The sequence below is a fragment of the Glycine soja genome, chromosome 2, assembly GCF_004193775.1.
Source record: "Glycine soja cultivar W05 chromosome 2, ASM419377v2, whole genome shotgun sequence".
Taxonomy (NCBI): domain Eukaryota; kingdom Viridiplantae; phylum Streptophyta; class Magnoliopsida; order Fabales; family Fabaceae; genus Glycine; species Glycine soja.
In genome coordinates this window covers 1,706,740-1,733,221 of record NC_041003.1, presented here as the reverse complement: position 1 = coordinate 1,733,221, position 26,482 = coordinate 1,706,740, and the positions used below count along the sequence as shown (strand labels likewise).

The window sequence follows — 26,482 nt, the reverse complement described above, 5'->3', positions numbered from 1 at the left end:
GTCCTCGTTGACGTAGATTATGAAGGAAGGGAGATACAAGAAGGAGAGCTACATGGATCAACCATGTGCTTATTTATTCAGAAAAATAAGGTTGATCAATAGCAAGATAAACACTAAATGAATTATAAATATGAAGATAAAGATAATTAATGAAAAATATGATTAAATTAAATAATAAGATCAAAATAACATAACGGGGTTGGCATAAATTTTAGTTGGAGTGCGACTCCTGATTGGTGATTGCTACCATTTCAAACATTCATATTGTTCCTTGGGAGTGGCATGGTCGTTAAAAATTTTTGTCTTAGTCTATGTTCTCATGTGACATTTTTATCTTCTCATTTACAGAGAAGGAAACCAATGTGCGAATAAAGTTGCTAATTAAGGGATTGTCCATAGGAATGATTTCATTTGGTGGGACTCTTTATCTAAGTTTATTAGGGGATGTTCTTTAGAAATCGTGTTGGTTTAACTGATTTCAAATTCTGTTGATTTTTCATGGCTCTTGGTCTAATCCTACCATGAGTTTGTTTTTATTTTTCTTTTTCTTAATAATACTGCAATGTCAGGGGATCAATTGGTCTTGGAGTGCTAAAGTTGTTGGAATGCCTGGGTCTTGTCGTGATGTATTGCATACCATAGATTCATAAATAAATAAAAACAGTTAGTAAGAATGTTCACCCGTATATCCCTTCATCTTGATCATTATGAGTGGCATGTACATCATTCACTTCATTTTTCCTCAATAATAGTAGCCATACGTGTGTTGAAAAAGAATGAGTCTCACAAATATAGTGTTGAATCTAGATTTTAATTTCTTGATGCCATGCATGCTTCCTAGAGTCATCAAAATGGATCGACTTGGCCCAGCTAGACCCTGGCCAGCGTGGGCCGCAGGGCCAAAAGGCACGCATTAAAAAGCCCAAAGGGCTAAAAAGCCCCAAAAACCTTCATGGCTAAGGTCGGCTTGTGGGTCTTAAGCTTTTTAATGCAGTAAACTTAATTAATAGAAGTTTTGCTGACTTATGTTTGTTCTTGTACAGTATATATAATTAGAAACAGTTGGTGATTATATATAGTTGGTTCCATTTCATTGGTTTGCTTGGTCTCTTAACGTTTCACGCATGACCTACTCGAAGTCTTTCTCTAGCTTCTTATTTCTTTTCTTTTTCAAGTTAAAAATCAGTTTATGCTTATTTGACTTTTATTTTGCTGCTTTATAGATTATTTTATTCTACTTTTAAAGGGTGTGGATGAAGAGTCAAATCAAGCCAATTGAACCAAATTGGATACTTATAGTGCCCCGTATGTCACTGTAAGTTCACCATCAGCTACTATGAAATTCAAGATTCTAAAACATCGTGTAAAAATCTTAGACTTGTGTATTATTGTTCTATGGTCCAATCTCAATTTGTCTCTAGTTCCATACTGTCAGTTTTTAGCATGTAGCTTCTGGTGTATTCAATTTTGATACCAAGTCAACATTTTGTATTTATAAAAGACTATACTACTTTAAAAAAAATTAAGACTTGAGCTTTGTTTTGATACAGATCCTTCAGAACCCAACTACAGTGGGTTGGCTTTGAAGGTCAAATGATCATGATTCATGAAGTATTCCTTCGTTTGCAGTCATTGAAGCCAACGAGTGGTTCTCTCAGATATTGCAGCCTCCCATTGGTACAAGGACTGGTGCCAGTAAATGATAACAAGAGCTTGCTTATGCAAGATATTATCATGTTTGAAGGATTATAAAATTTAGAAATAGGACCCTAGCTGTTTACTGATTTTAGCATATCAGTTGTTATGTTATTATAATATCCATAGATTTTAAATCTAAAAAATTAGGTGGGTACATAAAGAAATAAAGGATACTGCACAGTAGATATTCACTACTTAGAGACTGATTTAGTAACAAACTAGTAATCCTTACAAAATGATCACTGAATCGGTTTATATATAATCGATCATTGAATAAGTTTATATATAAAATCGATACTGAGAGGGTTTCAAGATCAGTCTTTAAAACAGTCTCCAAAATTAGCTACCAAGGATTTAGCTACTTGTTGAAAGTGGATTCTAATTTGGTCTCTGAGTGCTTTAGTGACCAATTTTCTCAATTTAGTGATTGAGTTTTTGGTCTCTAAATTGAGTTTTCTTGTAGTAATATTGTAATAATACCAACTCGTTTGGGGGTTGAAATAGCAATGAGACGGTGCCAATAGTAACCCTATATGAAATTATAGCTTCCCAAGATCACCCGAAAGCCCAATTCAGACCACAATTCAGCAAAACTTACAACGCCCCATTTGACAAAGCAATAAATTGTATTAAAAGAATAAAAATAAAAATAAAATAGTCTAAAATATACAATGAGAGCCCAAATAAAGTTGATTTTAATTATTTTTTGAAATATACATGTATGAGCTTTATTACATGCTATTGTTACTAAGGTATCTATCTCAATTGTTAAGTCATGTATGTCTAAGTTATAGTAAACTCCTAATATTCGAGTTCAATTCTTACTAGAAAATTTTCATTCCATGCTATTGTTGAATCTGGTCACAATTGTGGGAAAGATGGCAAGAGCATAACATTGAAAGTGCATGGCTAATGGCCATGGTATCTTAGCTTTTCTAATTCTTAATTTGCTGATCCATCACTTGACCACTTTCGAATGAACTAGTACTCCAATCGTTTCATGATAGAATCAAATGTTGTCGGGCTCATTAGTTATCTTAAGCTCACTCTACGCACATGTACTAACATTAAGAGCATTTTATTTACGGTTCATATTTTATCAAATTCAGGTGGCGACGAACCGTGGTATATAGTTGAATCGTATATCAATCTTCAACTTGCCCTTGTGCATCACAATGACATCTTACGTAGGATACCACCACATTATTTGCATGCAAGATGCCAGATTCCAGAAATGTAAATTGTTGATTGATAAATGATTCAACCATAATAACACAAAAAAAGAAAAGGAAAATTGAGACTGCTTTGAAAAAATTATTCCCTCTTGGTCGCTGTCTAGGTTCAGTGCATGGTTTATGCTTGTTGATATTTCTTGGCAGAAACAGCGTTGTGGTGACCAGAGAATACCACTATAAATATAACAACATAGCAAACGTTTCCATACCAAGAAACCAAAGAAGATTTAACTTGAAGCAGATGACAAGGCATGTATACTATTCAGGTTTTCCCTAGAGTTTCCCTGAACACTTCATTAAAGGGCTTTATTGAAATATAATCCAAAGTTAGTCTATACTGAAGTGTTTGGGGGAACTCCTGGTGATACTCGAAATTAGAAAAAAAATTTGGTGAGGAACATCATAAAATTGTTTACCCCATGAAAGCGGTTAGTCAGTAATGATATTTAGTTTAGTTTAATTATTTTCCTGAATTTTGGCCTTGGATGTATGCATGGTTATTTAATTATTTGTTTGTTTTCAAGCATTTTCCCGGTGTTAGTTATATGGTATTTGACAAATCAGTGATTTTTTTATCAGACACAGGGTTACCGGTTGCTCAAATCATAGCTATGACAGTACTATATTTTCTTATGCTTTTCAGAAGATGGAGATCTATGGATTATTGGATTTTGATTAAATCTAAAGTCTTGTTTATAATAATATTTTGGATAGATGATTTGTAAGCTACAACACCACTTTGGAAGTCATTTATGAATGTTGATGATGATAATATTCAGGCACGGCCAAATCACAATGTAAGCATTTTCTTTTAAAAATATAGCAAAACAAAATATGTACTCATCATAAGGCAAAAAAAACTTAAATGAAAGTTACACTCCAGATATTTTATATATAAAAAAACTAAAAAAATAATTAGGTTAGTTAATTTTAATTAATAAATAAATTTAAATTTTATTCTAAAAATATTTCTTTTTCAAGATATGTATTTCAATTAATATTAGATCAGAAATTAATCTTATTCATAAAATGTGATTATTATCGGTCAAGAAAATTTATATATAAAAATAATCAAACATAAATTGTCTTATTAAATAGATATTTTTCTTTAATGTAACACAACATATCTTAATTATATCACTATATTAATCCTTTGAATTTCAAAAATAATTATATAATTAAATAGTTTAAGTAAGTAATTATTATATTTAAATACATTACACATAATTCAAGAAATCATTTTTTTAACCGATAAATATGGTATATGTTTTTTTTAAGGCAAAAGAAAAGAAGTAATATGTTATATTATATTATATTATATATATATATATATATATATATATATATATATATATATATATATATATATATATATATATATATAAGGAAATATCTTACAGAACTGTACAAGGTGTACAGGTATACCCCATCATGCATATTCCAAAAAAAAACAGCTCCTCCATACAATTGTGATCGAAGCTCCAAAAAATAACATCTTAAACCCTTCTACTATCCATATCATTCTCAACAAATATATGTATTACCAACTAAAGCATTTTGTCTGGGGTTACAGCACCAATTTGAGAAGAATACCCCTGGCTTCACTCCCATTTTGAAAAGTACCTATTTCCATGGTAGAGCTTTAATATTCGCCAAAAGGCCCGTGAAATTAACTGTCTCTCCTCTGAAAATGACAGCATTTGGCAGAAGCCATATGCTCTAACATGTAGCATGTCAAAACATATATTTTACCTTCCTGGATTCCTCCCGGACATACACAATCCTAATTGCAAGTAGAGTTGTTTAATATCATTGGGCAAAACAAAATCTAACCCCGACCAATTAAAAACACCTTTCCATAGGTTCTGAGTGAAATAACGTTGCAGAAAAATGGATGTTTCATTAATTTTCTACAATACATTAAGAGTGTAAAAAAATAGTAATTGATGAGGGTCCATATATCTTACAATAAGGAACAAAATATATTTCAAATTAAAAGTGTAAAAGATTATTAGGAGTACTGTATATTTAGTCAAGAACAATATTAGGAATAATTTTTTTTTCTTTAAAAATATATAATTCCCCATTTTTATGATTTATTTGTATCATAAAATAGAATATGTTATTTTTTTAGCATATTAATCTTAATTAAAATAATATTTTCTATTATTTAATATTATTAATGGTAGAATATGTCATATTTATTTGGAAATAAAACTTGTCACAACCTTAAATATTTCTTAAAACATAATGATTGGTTGAATTAATAATGATGAATTTTATTTATTTTTAAATATTATATATATTACATACATTAGTGATGTTAACAATTCTATTAACTTTATTTTAAAAAGAAAAATTTTATTAACTTATGCCTCAACAAATGAAAATATCAAAATTAATAAAAACTTGCATAATAAATATATAATATCTCAAAAATTTAATGGATTTTATTATTGACTAGGGGGAGAGAGGCATGGATCCGTGCCTCTCTAAATTTTTTAAATAAAAAAATAGTAGTTAAATACAATTTAAAAAATATAGAATTAAAAAACTAATAATATAAAAAAGTATTTGGAAGTTAATGTAAATTAGAAGAAAATTTTGAAATTTAAGAAGTAATTTAAGGATAAAATTATCTATTGAATCAAATAGGCAGGATAATTCTCATTACTAACAGTTATAGATTAAAAAAGAAAAGCTCAACAAAATTACTATATTACCTATATACTTCCAAATAGTTATTCTAAAATACTTTACACTTTCAAAATATTCATTCCATAAAAATGAAGGGAAATATAGGAAATTGTGGAGCAGGAAGAGAAAAACATGGTGCAAGAAGTAATTCCCCAATTTCCATGCATGTTAAATATAAAAGTGGACCAAAAAATTACTAGCCCAGAAAAATAAAACTGAGATATGGAGTATACATCACCTCATTTTTGTTTGTTTGGGCCAAGCACCTTAAACTTTGATTGTTAGGTGGGGAGTTGCTATTGGCCTTAATGATATTTATTATTGGCTCATCCTTCAAAATTACTCATCCCCAAAATACATTATTGAATTGTGTTTCCGCATCACAACAGGGTGGACGAAAATCATGGATAACAGAATCATGATTCTATTGTGCATGGTTTTCACACCCCTTCTTGTGCAGCAGAATCATGATTCCATAATGCATCTTGGTTTGAAAAAAAAATACAAGGGAATCATAATTTCATTATGTAATGAGAGTAAAAAAACAGGATGTACAACAACCTAAGTGTGATTTTGTTTTATTATGTATAATGTTGGATTTTGCATTTTAAAGCATGCATTCAATTCCGGTTGCCGATCATAGCATGGAAATTAACCTTGATCATTAAATGGTTGTAGCTTTTTAAATTAGGTTAACTAAGTTTTTAATCCTTAATTTTTTTTAAAAAATTGTCTTTTGTCTTTAAACAAAAGTTTGATTGATATATATCCTCAACTTTTTTTCCTTTAAGAATTTTTAATTCTCAAACAAAAGTATGACAAATCGAAATTCCTAAAGTGTTGTTTAAGGTGGTTGTTAATTTACAAGTTTTCAATTTGAAAATGCATTTTCAAAATGAAAACTTGTTTGATAAAAAAAGGGGACCGAGTTGATTTTCTACATCTTTTTAAAACATTTTTTACTACATTTGAGAAACAATAAAAACAATCTCTAAATTTTTTTAAAAAAAATCAATTTTAGTCCTGAAATCTTATTAAATAATTAAAAATAATAGATTCAAACTTTTGTTCAACTACTAAAAGTTAATTTTTTAAAAAACTTAGAACTTCCATTGGTCAAACTTTTATTAAAGGACTAAAAACCTTAAAAAATAATGTTGAGGGATAGTGACTGATCAAATTTTTGTTCATAACTAAAAATCGAATTTTGAAAGAATTTAGAGACTAAAAACATAGTTAATCATTTTAAATTTTTTTAGAACTATCTAAAAATTACTTTTTAGCCTATTTTATTATTGTTTAAAATTTATTACTAATAAAACTTACAAAACCATGAGTGAGATTGATTTTAAAAAAAATAGTAAAGCCTACAAAATTTAATGATTTTTAACAAAATTTCGATCAACAAATAGTATGTTTAAAACAATGTGGTGAAAGATGTATTACTAATTTTTTTGACTTTAAATTAAACAAATTCAACAGAAATGTTGTTACAAGAATAAATAATGTATATATACACTATTAAGTACAGTATTATCAAACACAAACCGATGTGTACAATAAGTTTATTACAGTAAATTTTTTTATTATTTATCTTAAAAGTTATAATATAATATTGTTTAATTAGTTAATTGTGTAATAATTTACACACATAATACATAAAAGTTAAACTCCTATTAAATGTATCTTCACTTTTCAAGTGACAAAAATGATGTCCGAATCAATAAAAAATAAACTCCTATTATCATTAAATGTATCATCACTTTTCAAGGGACAAAAATGTTGCCGCAATCAATTCCAAACTTCGATCTGTCTTCAATGAAAATCAGTACTTCTACTAGTAATTAATAATAATTTTTTTTATTAAAATCACAGTAAAATTATATTGAAAAGGTGCGTTGTTAGTATTTTTTTCATAAAAAGTTGTACTTTTAATTTCTTAATCAAGAGACTTAATTGTTACCAGTAATTTTGTTTTCAAAATGACTTGTAAAACAATGAAAACTTTATGAAAAGAAACACGAGTACATCAAATGCAACTATGCAAGTGAAGTTCATGCAAACTGATGCGCCCTCAGAATGAGACTCCTTACACCCTCATCCATCCAATCCGCGCCACACACATATGTGTGTAATGATTAATTAATTCAGTTTAGTTAGTTGTCCATTTAGCTAGAAGCTGTTGTAAGTCTAATCAGATAATCACTCAATTGAATAAGCAACTATTCCTTTTAGCCTTTACTTCACGTGAGGTATCTATAAACTATCTCCATGTACAGTAAACTGAATTAACTCATTCAATACACCCTCAGATTTCTGATAAAGTACATGCATTTTACATGTTACTAGTTATGTCATGTCACATCTTTTATCATATATCTGGTCTCGTTGCTTCCCATGATGTAAGCCAATTTAGAGCATAATTCGGGATTTGCATGGTGACAGTAACAACTCTCGCATCACAAGTTTCTTCATAACTCAAATCCAGCATTCTAGATCAAAGACGAGATAATATATTGACATGTTTAAAGTCTTTTTTGAAAATCTTATAGTAGTATGAACTAATATGTTTTTCTTTCTCATATGAAAATATTTGAAATTTTTTTAAAAATTTTCAGCATATTTTTTTTCTCCACAAAATTAAAATGTGTTATTTTTTTTGTTTGAAATAAATTCAAACATTTAAACTTATCTTATCTGTTTGACTTTTTTACATTAATTATATACATAATCAATATAAAAAATGTCACATTTACATTGATTATTTATATAATTGATATGAAAAATCATTATCATAAAATCTACATCCGGACAAAGAAATAATACATTTTAATCTTATAAAGATAAAAAATATACTAAAAATTTTATAAAAACAAACTTTTGAAACATTTTCATATTTATAAAAATAAAAAAATATATATTTTAATCTCAAAATAATATATATAAACGAGAGATAATTCTCACTCAAACAAAATAATAAAGTTAAATTAAACTCAAAATCCAAATCCAAATTATAAGAAGGTATTAAAAACTAATTCAACAAATTTTGCACACAAGATGTTAAGTATATACAACAACCCTCTCTCTCTCTCCATGTTTTGGAATTGTTTTAGGCCAAAACCAAATAAAGGGACACCCATAATAGAAGGGAAGCAATGTGTCAGGTTGTTATTATCAACAAGACATTGGTAACAGGAGATATATATGCAGAATACTGCTCTGCAATAACTTGCATAGCATTTGGATAAATGGTGTTAACTACTCTACCGTGCATGACCCAAAATTGCATTTAAGTACACATGCCTCAACGCATGCTGTCCAAAACACAACCTGATAAATTTAAGGAATTTACATATACAGATGTTCTATGTTCACAGCTTTAGTGCACACGAGGCGATTGCCGGTGAGCTGGGAGAGGAGACGCAGTAGGAGTTAGATTTAACGGTGACCGGTTTCGCGCAGGAGACTTTCTCACAGGAGTCTGAAGTCTATGGTGTTCTGAATGGGAGTTTCTGCCTGCTGTCTTGGGGGCCTCTATCTGTTCCAGAGTTGCTAAAACCTCTGTCATTGGAGGCCTTGCCTTGGCCTCACTGTTTAGGCATTGTAGAGCAAGTGTGGCAGCCGTGAAGGCCCCCTTTTGTGGGTACTGGCCCTCCAACTTGGTATCCATAATCCTGAACAGTCTTCGTTTATCGCTCAAATATGGTTTTGCCCAGTCCACCAGATTCTGCTCCATTCCGGTTATGGTTTTATCAACTGCGCGTCTTCCTGATAGAAGTTCAAGCAACACAACTCCGAAGCTGTAGACATCACTTTTGGCCGTCAACCGACCTGTAAATCAAGTAGGGATTTAGTGTAATGTTTTAACGATGAAATGAGTCCTTCTTCTCATTTATCCTACGAAGAGAGATGCTAACAACACAATTATTGGGTGAAATCCCATACAGGACCCAAAGTTATCTAGTGAGGTTATCATGAGATTTTGCTCAATAATGTGAGAGCATTTAAACGAGGGTAAAAGTGTGTTATTAGCATTCCTCATCCTATGAAATAGTACAACATAAAAAAACAAGATGAACCTAAAAAGTTGAGGTACAAAATGCCTAGTTTGAAACGAAAACGAGGATTAAAACTCATAATTATTATGTTTAGCAGAAATTAAACCAGACTCATGATTTAGGTGAAGCTAAAGCATACCAGTTGCAACATATTCAGGTGCTGCATATCCTTGAGTACCCATGACTTGAGTAGACACATGAGTTCTATCACCAGTAGGACCCGCCTTAGCTAAACCAAAGTCAGAGAGTTTCGAATTAAACTCCTGCAATCCCCCTTACAAGATAAGTAAGCAGTTCACTCAGAAAGAAAAACAAAGAACTTATAACACTGTTTATATTCTCATTGTTCTTACAGCATCCAGCAGGATGTTAGAAGCTTTAAAATCACGGTATATGACTTGTGATTTGGCATTATGAAGAAAGGAGAGTCCTCTGGCAGCACCAATAGCCACTTTCATCCTCACCGACCAAGAGAGTGGTTGCGGTCCTCCTGTCAAATAAAATGAACACATAAATCTTAAACGCAGTAACAAATGAAACTCAAATATCTCTCATTTAGGCCATCAACAAACTGATTTATAATTTTGAAACATGTTGGTTAAGAAAAAGGATCATTCTTAAGGAAGCATTAATCTGCTCTTGTTACTTTCTTTCTTCTGAGTTTCTTTGGTGACCAAATTATGAATGAATGGCATAATGGTTATGGTAACTTACTTCTAAATAGATGGTTCTCTAAGCTCCCTTTAGGCATAAACTCATACACCAATAGCCGGTTCTCTCCCTCCAAGCAGTACCCGATTAATTTAACCAGATTAGGGTGGTACAGTTGTCCGAGGTAATTAACCTCAGTCTGAAAATAGATTAAGATTTCATTACCATATATATTATTATGAGAATAAAAACAAAAACATGTACTTTTTTTCTTTTGGAGCAGGGGAAAGCAAACACTTACCAACCACTCCTTATGACCTTGAAAACCTTCAGGTTTAAGCCTTTTTACAGCAACAACCATTCCTGATCCAGGTTTTGAAGCTGTAAATGTGTGTTCATCAATCCATCCCTTGTAGACATATCCAAATCCCCCTTCACCGAGAAGACTATCGGGGCGAAAATTTCTGGTGGCATTCTTCAGCTCATTGAATGTGAAGGGCTTAAGATTGGGAGAAGACAAGATTTCACCCTCGGACCTTGGTGTGGGAAGACTTGAGGCATTGCTTTTTTCACTGTATGATGGAATAGATAAACTGGAAGGAGTAGTTTTTGAGATTCCTGATGCTAAAAGAAAAGGGAAACAAGGTTAATCCATAGTGTCACTACACAAACAAAAGCAAGTAGCCAAAAAAAAACAGGTTTCAAATTTAACCATCAACATTCAACAATACTAGAAAGTAGAACCCATTTCTGAACAAGTAATTCATACTTTGTGCATCACAACAGCAAATTTCTTTAGTTATAACTCAATTTCATGATTTCAACACGCAATTCACATAATCACAGAAAAACAAAACCAAATCTTCCACTTTAATTACTTTATGAACTCCAAACTCCTCCATTTAAAATTTAAATTGCTTATAATTAAATTAAAAGTTTGCTTCACCATTCTGATGTAACGCTTATTTTCAACATAAAAAAAAAAAGCATAAAGTTATAAAACTTCAGATATAAATATGGGAACGTACTCAACTTCTTATTTCACACGATTCCCAGACAACTTATAAAAACCAACCAAACTTCAATTCTCAAAACAATACATGTCTAAAGTCAGACTATACGGTAACGTTTAAATCCACGTAAAAATTGAAGAAGGAAAAATAAAAAACCCATAATCATAAAAGTAGAAAAGGATGATATTTCGAATAATCCAAACCCTGATAGTAATATTTCAAGCTGAAATGTACAAACACTAAAATTAACAAAAAAAAAAAAAGACATAACACCCCCTCCACACACAAAAATTCCATATATTATACTAGTTTGAGAAAAATGTCAAATTTTATCCAACCCATGTGATCAAGAGATTAAAAAATTTACATCCTTGCAACATCATCAACACATAACTATGAAACCCAGTTCCGATAACAATCACAAGCCTTAAAAAAATACAAAAAGAAGAAAAATCAGAACGAGGGTAATGATCTAAGACCAACCAGAAGTGGATCTGGAGCTCTGAGCTGCATCAACTTTGGCAGAAGAATCTAGGCAGTTACCCATTAGACCCTGCCACAACTCTCAATTCTCAACCCAAAAAGCAACACTTTTCAAAGTATTATTATGAATGAAGGAATAAAAACAAACAATTTTTTTTATGGTTGCAATTTCCAAGGAAGTGATGAGTGGAATAAAAAGTTGGGTTGGGTGGTTGAGGAAGAAAGTTTGTGTCTTTGTGATGAGAAGAAAGAAAGAAGACGGTGAGGAATTAATGCGGGGTGGGGAACACAACACAACAGAGAGATGAAAAGAATAACACTTTGTGTTTGGATTCGCCTCTCTATGCTTTGAAGGCACCCACACACTGACATAAGAACCGCGTCATACGTGGCCACGTGTGAAACGAACTTTACTTCTTTTTTTTTTCTTTCTAGATCATAGATATTCTGCACGGAAGATAATATCGTCCAAACCGATTATCAAGTTTTAAAATTTTTTCTCTAACAATTTAACACAAATAAATATTAAAGATTCAAATTCAAAATTTTTCATTAAACTTAAATAATATCAGCTACTTGATCCAGTGGTAATTGAACACCATTGTACCTGGTAAGAGTAAACACGAGCTCGTCGTCAAATTTGGTTTATCTTTTCCGACTTTCCTAGAATGCCCTACTTCTTGACGTTTTCCTTTTTTTTTTCTTTTCTTTTTTAACGTAAACAATTATGTGATGATTGACAAACTGGTTGACTTTTATGTTGTATTGTTGTCAATTTGGAAAAATTTACTTCTAGTATTTTCTGATAGCAAACATATGCAGCGGTCGCAGCAATAAATTGTGAAAGTATTTGACTAATTGTGTTAAATAAACACAACACTGCTAATAAATTTGTTAGAGAATTAACTACATATGACAATGATTATGGTTAAGAAATTAAAGAAATATATGTTTTTATTAGAATGTATAAACTTATGTTATTTATTATTATTTTTTATTAAATTGTAATTATGATCCTCTTATTTTTAAATTTATAATTTTGATTTCTTAAAATTTTAATTGTAATATTTAATTCTCTTAATTTTATAAATTAATTATTTTGGCCCCTTTAATAAATTATTAACTAATAATTGTGATTAATAGATTTATTAAAATAATTATTAATTAAAAAAACTATTAATCATTAAAAAAAATAACAAAAGATTATTAATCCCAACGTGTTAATAATTTTTATCATAGTTTTAATAATTAATTATTTTATAATTAACTTAATAATTCTATTAATTAAGATTATTTGTTAATAATCTATTAAATAAATCAAAATCATCCATTTATAATATTAGGAGATCAAATATTATAATTAAAAGTAAAAAAAATCAAACTCCTAATTTAATCTATTTTTTTTCTTTTATAATTTTCATAATAAATATTTTCTTAATTTTTAGCTGGTGCCCTAAAGATATATGTTAATAAGATCATTTATGTATAATGATCATTCTTATCACTAACGTATGGATGAATTAATAAAAGTTATTTTAATTTAACCAATATTCTTAACTTCACGTTTTAGATACATAATTACTCGAATATTCAGATAGAGATAATAATGATACTCGACTCCAACGTATTACTTTTAGTGGTGCCTTTTTGCTAAATTATAATTAGATTGATCTTAAATATTCATAATAAATACATTTTGCACATATGAACCAAATTTGACTTAAAGTAACAAAAAAGATAGAATTTTGTTGTATACATCACGTTTGACTTTAATTTTAATTTTACTTACGCGTAGTTGGAAACATGATGTTGCTACGTTAGAGAAATGTGTCAGTGAGTTTTTGTGTGATTCTACAGCAAACGAAACATAAAATGGATTTAATCGCCTGATCAACTTATCTGGATTTGGTAGGATAAACTTTTTTATAAGTATTTATAAAAAAAAAATGAGAAAATTCTATAAGTTAAAATTAAGTAATGTATAAAAAAATAAATTTGGAGAAGCTAATAAGAAAGATTTATATAAAATATTTTATAAATAAGCTAATTTTAATTTCAAAAAAAATTATTTTATTTTTCTTCTTATTTTTTGTGAAACCAGTTTTAAGATGGAAATTAATTAATGAGAGAAGTGGTCACTTTAACGTCAACACGAAGCAAGCAAGAACGTCAACACGGCCCCATAGAAACAAATAATGACATGAGAGATGAGACTGTAAGAATAGGCATCCATCTCGATCCCCTATTATTTTCTTTAAAAAAATATATATATAATCTGTTGATTAAATTAAAATATATATCTAAAAGCTAAGAAAGTTTGTGCCCTTTGAAGCCGTCGACGAGCTTGCAATCAACAAATCCAGTTCACACTCAGACAGGGTCCACCATCTTCTGTTGGAATATTTATCTAAATTCATATAAAATGACATAGGTTAAAACTATAATATAAGTGAAAATAACATAAATCTTACTCTATAAAGCACAACACACATGCACCTAAAGAAATTAGATGTGTCCCTGTGTTAAATAAATAGCATCCCTAATTCCCTATATCATATTCCATATATAGGTATGCGGTAGTATTTTTAAAATACAAGTGATGTGAACTTGTCAAATTTTATTATATGGAGGTATTGATATATGCTACCGTCTTTTAAGTATAAATAAATTAATTAATTGTTATATTTATTCTAAGGTAGTAATTATAAGGTAGTATTTAAGAACTGAACTATCAAATCATAAAAGAATGGCATTATCTATTTTTTGAAGAATTGTGTCATAATTTAATTTCTTTGAAACTATTAATTTTCAGTTTTTCCAATACAACGTGGTTTTTTTTAATTTTTATATGAGAAAAGTAAATTCCAGTAAAAAAAAAAAAGGTATGATAGGGGAAATTATTAGATCAAAATTGTAAAGTATTAAGGATTCACCGCAGCCAACACGCCATCCTGTTGGTGCTTGACATTGTATGTTAAAAATATAACTATTTAAGGAGAGTGAAGTCACTTATAAATCGATTATTATAAAAAAGGAATTTTTATGGTGACAATTACAAAATGGAATTTAATGTTAAGAAAATCTTATAATTTCGTTATAAAAAATATTTCTTGTATGATAATTGATAAAGTAAATGCAATTACGTAATTCAATTCGTAAGCATAAAGTTAACAATAATTGATTGATTTTGGTCGCCTAATCCTTGAAAATGATGGATGAGAGGAATCACAGACTTCACACACACTGAAATGAGAGGCATGGGACCATCAGGGCAATGGGTCATTTACTCTTCCAGTACCGTACGTATTTACAGTAAGACCTATATATATATATATATATATATAATTGAGAAAAACATGGCCACAGACATTAGTTAAATAAATTGACCGTCATAAATTAGATTATATTCATTAAATTTTCAATGTCACCTAACCTATGCATGTATATATAAAAAAATCACTTTAAATTATCTTCACTATTTTATTTTTAACTTTTTTTTTCTCTTTTTTCCTCTTATTTCTATTATTTTATTAAGATTTGAAATCGGTTGTTAAAGTGGATAACATATGACTTTATTGACTTATATTAAATTATTGCAATAGAGAAAGTATTAACAAGTAATTGTTTCTATTTTTAGGTTATATCGGTTCATCATTTTGTCTTGTTTATTTTATATTTTATATTTATAATTTATATTAAATAAATTATTTATTTTATATATTAAGAGTAAAATATTATAATTAGTTGACTATAAAATAAGGCTAAATTATTTTTGTAGCTCAAAAAACTAATAGATTAATATAAAAATTAATAATTAATATTTCATTTAAGTCTTTTTATAATTTGTCTTAAATCCTAATATTTCTAGACATGGCCATGCACTCTCCTACTTAGTAATTTCCTCATTAAATCATGATAAAAGCATTAAGAATCATAATGTATGTTCGCTTTAGATACTAATAGAATTAATTTTTTAAAAATTAAAAATTAAAAACTATTTATGTTTTAGATAATATGAAAAGTAAATTTGTTTAGGTTTAAAGTATAAAACTTGATTTATTAAAAAAAATTAAGAAACTAAAATCACATAATTTAAACTATAGAAACCAAAAGTATGATTAAATGAAATGTGTTATTTTAAATATAGATTTAGTTTTCTACTATTTTGATGTAAAAAAAGGGGGGTTTAAAACCACCATACCTTACACATTAACTGCCACTAATCAACCAAGAAAAATCTCACACACCGTAACTTTTCTCTTTGCAATTCCATTTTTTGCAATAAATCTTCACAAAAGTATAATAAAAAACAAAGATGTGTATAGTCGATCTATATTTAATTAATCATTAACACTAATCAGAGTTATATTATTGACTAATGGCCTAATAGCCACAATTACCAATTAACATGAAGATAAACAAACAAATAATTTAAAATGTAATTTGCTTTAATTACTATTGTTCATTTGACTTCGTCGTAGACTAATAGCTTTGCGATTTATATATATATATTTTATTTTGGACATATGAGCTTTAAGGTTGACTTGTTTATAGTTCTTGCCCCTTGCCTCTGGGTAAGGGTGGTCCAGTCCCACTTCTAAGGCTGAAAACACACCCGTACAGTGATTGATAAACGTGTGAAAAGGAAATAATCATTTATATTTTGATCAATTCTAATGAAAAAGGTTTAGGTATAATAATATTTTTTTGATACATTCTAGGCATGATAATATAATCTTAGCATTTGTATTTTGCAAAATATATATATATATATATATATATATATATATATATATATATATATATATATATATATATATATATATATCATTTATCAGTATCTAAATGAATTTTTATTTGATTTTTCAATATTAATATCTTTATTTATCTGATACCAATATAATTAAGCTTATATTTACTACAAATTAAAATTTTAGAAAATTTAAATAAATTTATATGATTAATTAAAAAATCAAAAATATTATTATGATATTAATATCAATGATAAAAATCAATTAAATCCTTAAAATTCATTATATAACTTTATAAAAATATTTAAAAAATTATAATTTTAATTATACAACTTTACAAACACATGTACATTAATTTTCTTTGACTCTTTCACTTTTATATTTTTATCACTCTAAACAAAAATGAGGTTGTCTCGTGAAGCACATTTTCCCATCGTTTCAAACGTTGTCTTGGCTAAGCTAGAAATAAAATAAAAATCATTTACTCTGTAAAAATATATATAAGAGCATAAATATGGAAAAATTTAAAGTATTATGAAATTTGTCTGTATATATTAAGATGCATGCTCAGTTGGACATGGATTATTATATATAATGAGCTGGAACAAAACGATAATTAATTTAGTGGCAACTATCAAGAACGGACATAACGTGAAATTATGAGTGGTTTTATAAGCTTGATTAAGAGTGAGTCCTTATGACTTTAAAGTAGCCTTTTAAATTTGATACGGTTTGTATGTACGGATGTGTTTATAACAATATACTTTAATAATTTTTTAAAAATAAATGTCTTAACAAGTTATACTTTTTTTATATAAAAGTACGTTTTAAATTTAATTTATTAATATATTCTTATATAAAAACAAATAAAATATATTACGTAGTTATATATATATATATATATATATATATAGAATTATTTTAGTAAATTATGTGAAATTAGTATATAAATTTAAATTTTATTGCTGTTATGTATAGAGAGACATCTTATGATTATATTCTTAATTACAGGTACTCACTAATTTTTAATCACATGTAAGATCATTATCCTATTTATAGATACATTTATTATTCTACTGAAATGCATGGATACGAATCTATAGATATTTTTTTAAGAATAAGTTTCAAAACCAAATTATAAGTATACTTTGGTTTAGCAGCCTCCACACTCTCCGGAAATCATCCGACACAATTTAAACATCTTAACTGGAAACCCCTTTCAAAAAAAAAAAAAAAAACTGGAAACCATTGACTGTATGCCCATGGATCCAACTTTATATTTCTAAAATAGGAAGGAAATAGTTATTGGTAATTAAGTCTTATGTTGACTACGTAGTAGTTAAAAGTAATTAAAAGGTTTAAATATATTTTTAATTTTTATAAATTTTTTTTTGTTTTTTATTATAAATTATATTTATTTTAATTTTAGTCTTTAAAACACTTTAGATAATTAGATAATACTTTGAAAAATGGAAAAAATATTATCTAAAATGACTAAAGGCTTAAGGACTAAAAATAAAAAATAATAATTTTATAAAGACGAAAAAAATATTAAATTATAGGAACTAAAAATATATTTAAATTTAATTAAAATATAAGCCTCTCAAAATTTATTTTTATAGTAGAAATTTGCATAGCATGAAAGCAATCAATTATGTATTAATGTTTTTTAATGACATAACTGAACTAAAATTCTATTGTAAGTTATGACATCCACGAATAAACAAGACCATTGCATTAATATCAAATGAGTTTGCTTCTTTTTTTTATGTAAAGAAAAAGTAAAAAAAATTCTTACTACCATGCTTTTGATTCACATATATACATTCTTACGATGATTCACATAATACTAATTGCAAAATTTACCAAAACATATATACATTCTTACGATGATTTTGATCATTTTTCTCATTCCTTTTCTCGTATATAATAATGTATAACAAGATGCCTTACGTACTATTGTAATAATAACAACACCATATATAATAGTTGTCATGTGATTTAATATATATATTATAATTTGGTATATATCCGAATGTTGAACAACATATGTTAGTTTAGTCTCTTAAAGACTAAATCTAATTATATATAGTAAATTTTATTAGTAAGTTAACATTTTTTAACATTAAATAATGCATGTACTACATTTTTAGAGATGAAAATAACATAGATGTAATTTTTAGAAGTTAAATTGTAAGGGCTGTTCCGTGTGGCAGGGTTGACTTAAGGCAATGGTTACTGACAGCTGACAACACCCCTCGCCGTAACACACGTCGCGTGGATGGTGGTCACTAGTCAATGTTAAGGTTTACATGTGGCTGTGTGAATTGGAAACTCATACTTCTTATCCTCCTTATTGTTTTCCATAAACAAAATAATAATATTATTAAATAAAAAAGAAGTTTTGCTTATATTTAGAAAAAAAAAATTGAAATATGTTTTGCTTATAAAAGAGAATAGAAAGAGTAATAATTTCATAAAATTAATCTTATATTATCATTAATATATTTATAGATTTTTGTAATCCATCATTAATATTATAAAAAATATAAGTAAAAAAATATTATTAAAAAATTAAAATAGAAATTATTTTGATGGGATAATTATTTTTTACACAACCATTATAATAAAATGAACGAAGAACTACTCACACTGAATGGAAAAAAAAAATGCACATTTCAAAGAAAAAACGCCAAAGCAATGATGAAGTTGTTCTTGCATTGCGTCGTCCAGTTGACAGGCTTTGGCGATTTTTACAATGGTGATTTTTACAAACACATGCATTTGAGCTAACAAAAGTTTAACTAGTTTGTAAAAATCAAACTCATGAGATAAAGATAAAAATTTGAATTCTGGAGTGAATCTGAAGCTTTAATTGAAAAATAATTTATATGTGTATCTTAGTTTTGATAAATCACCAGGATCTAACTTGCCTATTTTTTTATTTTTATTTTTATAAAAAAAGTCTTCATGTGAGGTATTTATAGACCAGGTTCATGGTTTCTTGGCACGTACACACAGACGTGTTGCCACGTTACAACGAAGTAAATATTTAGTTATAAAGAATTATTCGATAATTAAAGCACGATCGAGACAAGGAACTACAAGAATTAATATTCGTAGCTAGTTCATCAATATAAATGTATAGCTTGTAATGGTTCATACTTCTTTGCAGGTTATTTTATATAGACACCCTAAATCATTGGCAGTCCACTTGTGACCATGACGTTTTAATTGTGTGAATTTGGCTTGTAATTAAGCTAGATCTTCAGGTGAGCTCGTCATAAAAGTTTTGTTGCGTACACCAGAATCTGATTCCGATATCATCTTAGAGTGTATAATATGAGAGGTCTAACTCAATCCTAAAAATTAGTTTAAGGGGTGAGGGTTGCCCCTTATTTATATATTTTAATGTGATATTATTTTTAACCGTGAGACTTTGATTATTTTTAATATATATATATATATATATGGATTAATTAGATTGTGGTGTGGCAAAAAATTCATTTGATGGGGTGAAATAATTGTAATGTTACGTAAGAAAGAATGTTAATTAGACCACGGAAGGTATATACTGTACTTAGTTTAATCAAGCTAGCTATATATAACTCTTGCAACTTGCAAGGTTTCAAACTATACATAAATGAGAGATTAAAATAAACGCAGCATAGAGACAGAGATTTCGGTTAGGCAACACATTTAGGATGGTAATTTTATCATACAAAGATGAAATTGAACTATTTGTTAATATATCTATAGATACTAATCGAGATTGGAAATTGACAAGAAGATGAGAAAAACTAACGAGGAAAGAGAGACGACTTTTAAATATTGTATATACTTGGAATATTGGTGAATACACGTGATTGGGTTTGTCAAGATGCTGCGTTAGTTTCTAAAAGCCTGTTCAATTTTTTTTTCATTCGGTTATTTGGGCACATGCATGATGTGGATTCTAATTTTTTTTTTAATCTTTGATTATTATGCAAAGTCGTAAATTACTTAGTTTTCTAAGACTCAAGCTGCATGATGCTTCTAAGTCGGTGTTTTTTACTCTCTTTTTTCATTGTTTTTCATTTGATTATATCGGCTCATGCATGATTTGTTGATTCCAAAGTGTTTGATTCTTGATGATTATGCAAAGTCTTGCAAACATTCAAGCTGGCGCTGCATGATGTTTTGGGCCGTTCAGTCCAAACTAGGGGGTCCAGTTGTTGTTAAACTGGGATTCGGGCCATGTAAGATCACATGTGGGTTTGAAGGTCTTTGCTATTTGCACCTCCTCATGGTTATTTAAACCCCAAAAGTTGTATATTTATATTGACAAAAAGGCCCCTCATAATGGAAACTAGTACTCATTGTTTATGTCTACCCGTAATACAGAAAATCTTTTACCACTATGTAATTGAGAAAAAAAAAAAAAATAGAAGCAAGTTTTCCTTGTGCAAAATTTTTTTACACACCTATTGATTTCGCTATGTATCTATGTACATGTTTCCAGAAACACAACATAAGTTTTTGTTGAATTTGTGAATTAAAGAAATTGAAAAGTGGAGCAAACATGAGCTAAAGACGATGGCGACTTTGAGCTTGACAAATGTTTACCAGCTTGAATTGAGGAGGGTTATCACGTATTCATGTATGGGGTTCTTCCACATATATTTGAGTTAATGGGGTTTTAAATATTTTTTTTTATGATTCATTTTATTTTGATTCAATTGAACTCTATGTTTAATATATTTATTTAAAGTATCATTGAAAAATAATTTAATTAATTAAAATATAAAAAATATATTAACATGTTATTACTCTAAGTGAAACTGGATTGAGTCCTTGTAAGCAACATTTTTTTGGTTTTGACTCATTGTATAAAAATAATTGTCGATGGAAAAAGAGATTAAATAAATGTGGGTAGGCAGTTTTTAAAATAAAAATTGGTTATCAATAAAATAGATAAATGTTGTATACCACTATCATTTTTTTTTGTATAGTGACAAAAAAATGAAGAAAAAAAACAAAAAAAAAAACATGTGAAAATTAAGAATTGAACAAAAAATAATTTTTAAAAAAATATTGGAACTAAAATTACAAAAATAATAAGAAAAACCAGAATTTTAATTTTAGCTAAATAGATATTTATCATTCAAATACTACTTAACTTATGGTTTAATTGGATATTTTATCACCTAATTTTTCCTGCTTATTTTATCATTACGTTAAGAAAAAAATATTTATTATGGAGATCATAAGAAAATATAAAAAAAAATCATGTATAGCACAATTTTGTGTCTCTTAATAAATTTTTTTCTTTTTAATTTCTTAACTGATATGCTAAAGTCACTTATTAACATTTACTTAAACTATTTTTTAGCATTTTAGTGACCTCTTAAATGTGTAATGAAGTGCTTATGTTTTTGTGAAAGCCATCATTTAGAAACCAGTTTTCGCAAAACGATATAGTTTTGCTATCAACATGGAATAAGTAGGTGGAAAAAAAATTAAATTCTAAAACTAACGAAATAATAATAATATAACAAAAATGGAGTTGTAAAATATATAATTTAAATCTTAATCTTAATTTATAAAACCGTAAGGTGGGGGCAACAACATTATAACAAGTAGGACCGATGAAAAAGTGAAAACGTGGCAGGCGCTGGCGAGTCCAATAAGGAGCGCGATGGCGTGTCAGATCCAATAAAAGGCCGCCACGTGGCAAATCCACGTAGCATAACACTTGTTATTTGATCCTTCCTTTCCCACGTTGCTTCTTTGTCCCATCTCCGTTTCGTAACTTTCGGTTCCTCCCATTTTCCGGTTCAATAAATTAAATTAAAAAAACCGAACCGGCGGATCTCGGTGGTTTCATGGAGGCTCATGGCGGAGGGCTCCGTCGCATCCTTGTGCTCGCCTTCTGCGTCGCCGGAATCTGGTCCGCGTACATCTACCAAGGCGTTCTTCAGGAAAATGTGTAAGAATCCCTATCCGCTCCGAAACTCTCGAGCTCGCGGTGAATTTCGAAATGCCGCTACTAATTGCTATGATTTTCGTTTTTTTTTTTTTTTGGTTTCAGGTCGACGAAGCGATTCAACGGTGAAAGGTTCGAGCACCTTGCGTTTCTGAACTTGGCGCAGAATGTTGTGTGTTTAATCTGGTCGTTTATCAGTAAGATTCTATCGCTAATTACTCTATCTCTATAGCAATTACAGTTTTTTTTATAGGCTTGGTTTAATTCCCATATAGTGTGTCTCTGAAACTAATCAGAAAGCAGTTGCTTACAAAAGTCAATAATCTTATCTTATATGACAAATTATGATTGAACGATAATATAAAAAGTCTGGAGATATAAGGTTGGTTGGTTAGTTGGTTAAGAAAGAAGGAAAGGAGGAAAAGGTCGCATGTTCGATTTATCTTGATGACAAAAAACTAATAAACTAACCATTAACATTTGTTGATAAAAAAACAATATAAAAGTCTTTACACTGGTGATTTTAAATTAGATCCATTTAGCATTTTATTTTGTTTACTTTTGTTTATTTTGGTATTGTTTATGTGGACAGTGATAAAGATGTGGGCTAGTGGAAATTCTGGTGGTGCTCCTTGGTGGAGTTATTGGAGCGCTGGAATTACCAACACCATTGGTCCTGCTATGGGAATTGAAGCTTTGAAGTATATTAGTTACCCTGCTCAGGTATCATTTCTTCAACACTCTTTTTCTGTCTCCTTTTTTTTTAAAAAAAAAGTTTATAATCTGGTATGGAAGTTGTGATTTTACCTGAAGTGTGTTGTTTAATTTGGAGAAATGCCAGTGGTGAGACTTGACATGGACTTGGGTGGGGGGGGGGGGGGGGGGGGATTATTATGTACGAAAATCCAGGATTAAAATAAAAAAGGACGTTAACAAACACAAGCTAGCCATATCATGCATCTAAGTTGAAACAAGCTTTTGATATTTATGCTGCATGCTGCAGCATTTGTTGTGGACTCATTGTTCAGTCATTCAGTGTCTTTAGCATTAGGCTATAAACTTTTTAATGGGTGGTGTTAATTTTGCTACTTGCAGGTGCTGGCAAAGTCCTCCAAAATGATTCCAGGTCAGTACATTGTGCTTGATGCACAAGAAAAGCTTGCATTTTAATTAAAATCAACGGAAAATTAGCTGTTTTTTTTATTTCTTTTGAGGGCGAGCCCTGGTGCAGCGGTAAAGTTGTGCCTTGGTGACTTGTTGGTCATGGGTTCGAATCCGGAAACAGCCTCTTTGCATATGCAAGGGTAAGGCTGCGTACAACATCCCTCCCCCATACCTTCGCATAGCGAAGAGCCTCTGGGCAATGGGGTACGAAGTTTTTTTTTATGTCCTGAATTTATGATTGAATTATATTGTTATATCCTGTTCTTAAGTGTTTTTCGTACCCTTTTGTTTAAGTGGGACTAGGTAATAGGGATAGTCTGTATAAGGTCAATGGAAGTGAATATTTAATGTTTTACCAATACCATGGATACTATGGTTATGTATTCTGGGACATTTTTAGCTCCTGCACTTGTGCTTTTGACCTGACAATCCATCTTGATTTCTATCTTCAACTTTTATTTGTTATGTACCCTTTCTTTCCTTTTTGCATATGGATAGGTAGAAATAATTTCATTCGTTATTTTTTAATTTTTACCATCTTTTGAGCATGCTAAATAGAGGAACTTCTGGCAGGATCTGATATATAAAGCATTTAAAAGAAAATGATGATTGAAAAATCTCAATCATTTTTTTTGTTGATTTTTATAATTTAAATTTGTCCTCAGATTATGTATAAGGTACTCTTGGTCTAACAAAAGATTCACTTTACCTTAATGCAGTTATGCTGATGGGTACTCTGGTATATGGTATAAGATACACTTTTCCAGAATACCTTTGTACTTTCCTTGTTGCTGGAGGGGTATCAACATTTGCACTTCTAAAGGTTAGGAAGTTCTCAGAATAACAGAGCTCTTCCTTCTTATATAGGGATTTTCATAGTCTATGAATTGCAGCTTAGCTTTATTTGTTTATGCCTGATTACAGACTAGCTCTAAGACTATCAGCAAGCTGGCACATCCAAATGCTCCCCTTGGATATGGGTTGTGTTTCCTGAACCTTGCTTTTGATGGATTTACCAATGCAACCCAGGATTCTTTAAAAGCAAGGTAATAATAGAGAAGCTCCTCTCTCTTTTGTTCTGGCATACAGAAATTCCTGTCTGTCTGATGTCATGCAAACTACCAAATTTGCACATGCAATTCCTTGATTTCCTCTTTACTTCTTCACCCTCCCTTATACTCCTTCCTGTGTTCTCTCCTTTTTTTCTTTTTTTTTGAACCAAGTCCCTTCTCCAATGTTTTATGTTTAGCTCGACAGATAAAAACAATCTCAATAAAGAATACCAAATAAGAACAATTTCTTAATAGACAGTTCTTGGAATTGTTTGTCTCTTTAGTTAAGGTGTTTTTTTTTAATCCATCTATGAAGTATGAAAAGTGGTTATTATTAATTATTTCAATTAAACACAATTTTTAGAGATAAGTTCAATACTGGTAGCTGAAAAAATGAACCAAAATAGATTGGCTTACCATAATACCATCTAAGGCTTACATAATTAGCTTACTAACTGAAAATATTGGTCCTCCTTAGGATTGTCTCTAGTGGTTAATTTAATAGTCAAGTAGAAAAAACTAAATATGATTTTTCATTTTCCCTTACCCATGCAATGTTGCTTGTAGGGAAAACTCCATTGCCTGTTGTTGCTTTCACATGTCAAATATTTGAACTTCTCAGATCTCAATACTGTTGGACTTTCTTAGTGGCAAATGACTCTTTTAGCTAAGAACATCTTAAATAAATTGATATTAATTTTATTATTTTGAACTATGGTTTGCCTTACCAGGTATCCAAAAACAAGTGCTTGGGATATTATGCTGGGCATGAATTTATGGGGAACCATATATAATATGATTTACATGTTTGGATGGCCCCATGCCAGTGGATTTGAGGCAGTTCGCTTTTGCCAACATCATCCAGAGGCAGCATGGGATATTTTTCTCTACTGCTGCTGTGGTGCTGTGGGCCAAAATTTCATCTTCTTGACTATAAGCCGGTTTGGTTCTTTGGCTAACACTACCATCACTACCACCCGCAAATTTGTAAGCATTGTGGTATCTTCTCTATTGAGTGGAAATCCCCTCTCAACAAAGCAATGGGGGTGTGTTTCCATGGTGTTCTCAGGATTGTCTTACCAGATCTACCTCAAGTGGCAGAAGTTGCAGAGATTGCAGAAGAAAAGAAAAGCCATGTGAAGCCCATCAGCAATTTTGAAGTCAAAACGATAATACTATCGTAGTTAATTTGCCCTTACTAAAATCTTGAAGGTTCAATGAACCAGATTTAGGCTTATGCAAAAGAATATTTGTAATTTTAATTGAACAGATACTTTTTGAGAAGAACAAAGCTGAGAAGTTTAGATCCCATTCTCTCATTCATTGTGCCAATATTTAGTTGCCTGTATTCTACTGAAGAGCTAGATTTAGTTTTATAGCATAACACTAGGGGAAAGCTATACTCTCTGTAAACATGATTTTCAGATTATCTCATTGTCTCTGGTTTGTTTAGAAGATTATCCCAGTATTGTATGAGCGGCAAAAGTACCTTTCTAAGTAGTGGGATGAGCAATAAAAGTAGCTTTACTAAATTGTTTGCAATAGTTTATTTTGCTTTCTTAAATTTTCAGTTAAAATTTATGTTTAGCTTATTTTTCTTTTAATAAGCTTATAATCAAAATGGTATGGGAGATTTTTCTCTTTTTTTAATACCAAATGAACTAAGTTAAGATGTTTTTTGACATTTTATTGAACCAGCAGATTGTTTGGGATAC

General features: G+C 29.6%; 1 protein-coding gene and 1 pseudogene across 2 annotated transcripts; one reads left to right on the top strand and one right to left on the bottom strand.

Moving 5' to 3' along the window:
- Nucleotides 1-8,654: 8,654 nt before the first annotated feature.
- Nucleotides 8,655-12,165, bottom strand: LOC114378971 (annotated as a pseudogene). Its single transcript, XR_003659403.1, has 6 exons — nucleotides 11,836-12,165; nucleotides 10,641-10,963; nucleotides 10,403-10,538; nucleotides 10,042-10,178; nucleotides 9,828-9,951; nucleotides 8,655-9,461 (listed from the first exon to the last, which is right to left on the bottom strand). The product of XR_003659403.1 is annotated as a probable serine/threonine-protein kinase PBL3 (transcript).
- Nucleotides 12,166-22,344: 10,179 nt separating this feature from the next.
- LOC114378963 (UDP-galactose/UDP-glucose transporter 3-like) lies at nucleotides 22,345-26,299 on the top strand. Its single transcript, XM_028337543.1, has 7 exons — nucleotides 22,345-22,554; nucleotides 22,657-22,748; nucleotides 23,144-23,274; nucleotides 23,647-23,677; nucleotides 24,435-24,538; nucleotides 24,640-24,761; nucleotides 25,499-26,299. The coding sequence occupies exons 1-7, from the start codon at nucleotides 22,451-22,453 to the stop codon at nucleotides 25,905-25,907; spliced, it is 993 nt and encodes a 330-aa protein (XP_028193344.1). The 5' UTR covers nucleotides 22,345-22,450; the 3' UTR covers nucleotides 25,908-26,299.
- The last annotated feature ends 183 nt before the right edge of the window (nucleotides 26,300-26,482 follow it).

Excerpts from the sequence above, each read along its gene's own strand:
- LOC114378963 (XM_028337543.1), top strand. The coding sequence starts at position 22,451 with ATGGAGGCTCATGGCGGAGGGCTCCGTCGCATCCTTGTGCTCGCCTTC. Across the intron at positions 22,555-22,656 it reads GGCGTTCTTCAGGAAAATGT|GTCGACGAAGCGATTCAACG; the intron begins GTAAGAATCCCT and ends TTTTGGTTTCAG. Across the intron at positions 24,762-25,498 it reads CAGGATTCTTTAAAAGCAAG|GTATCCAAAAACAAGTGCTT; the intron begins GTAATAATAGAG and ends TTGCCTTACCAG.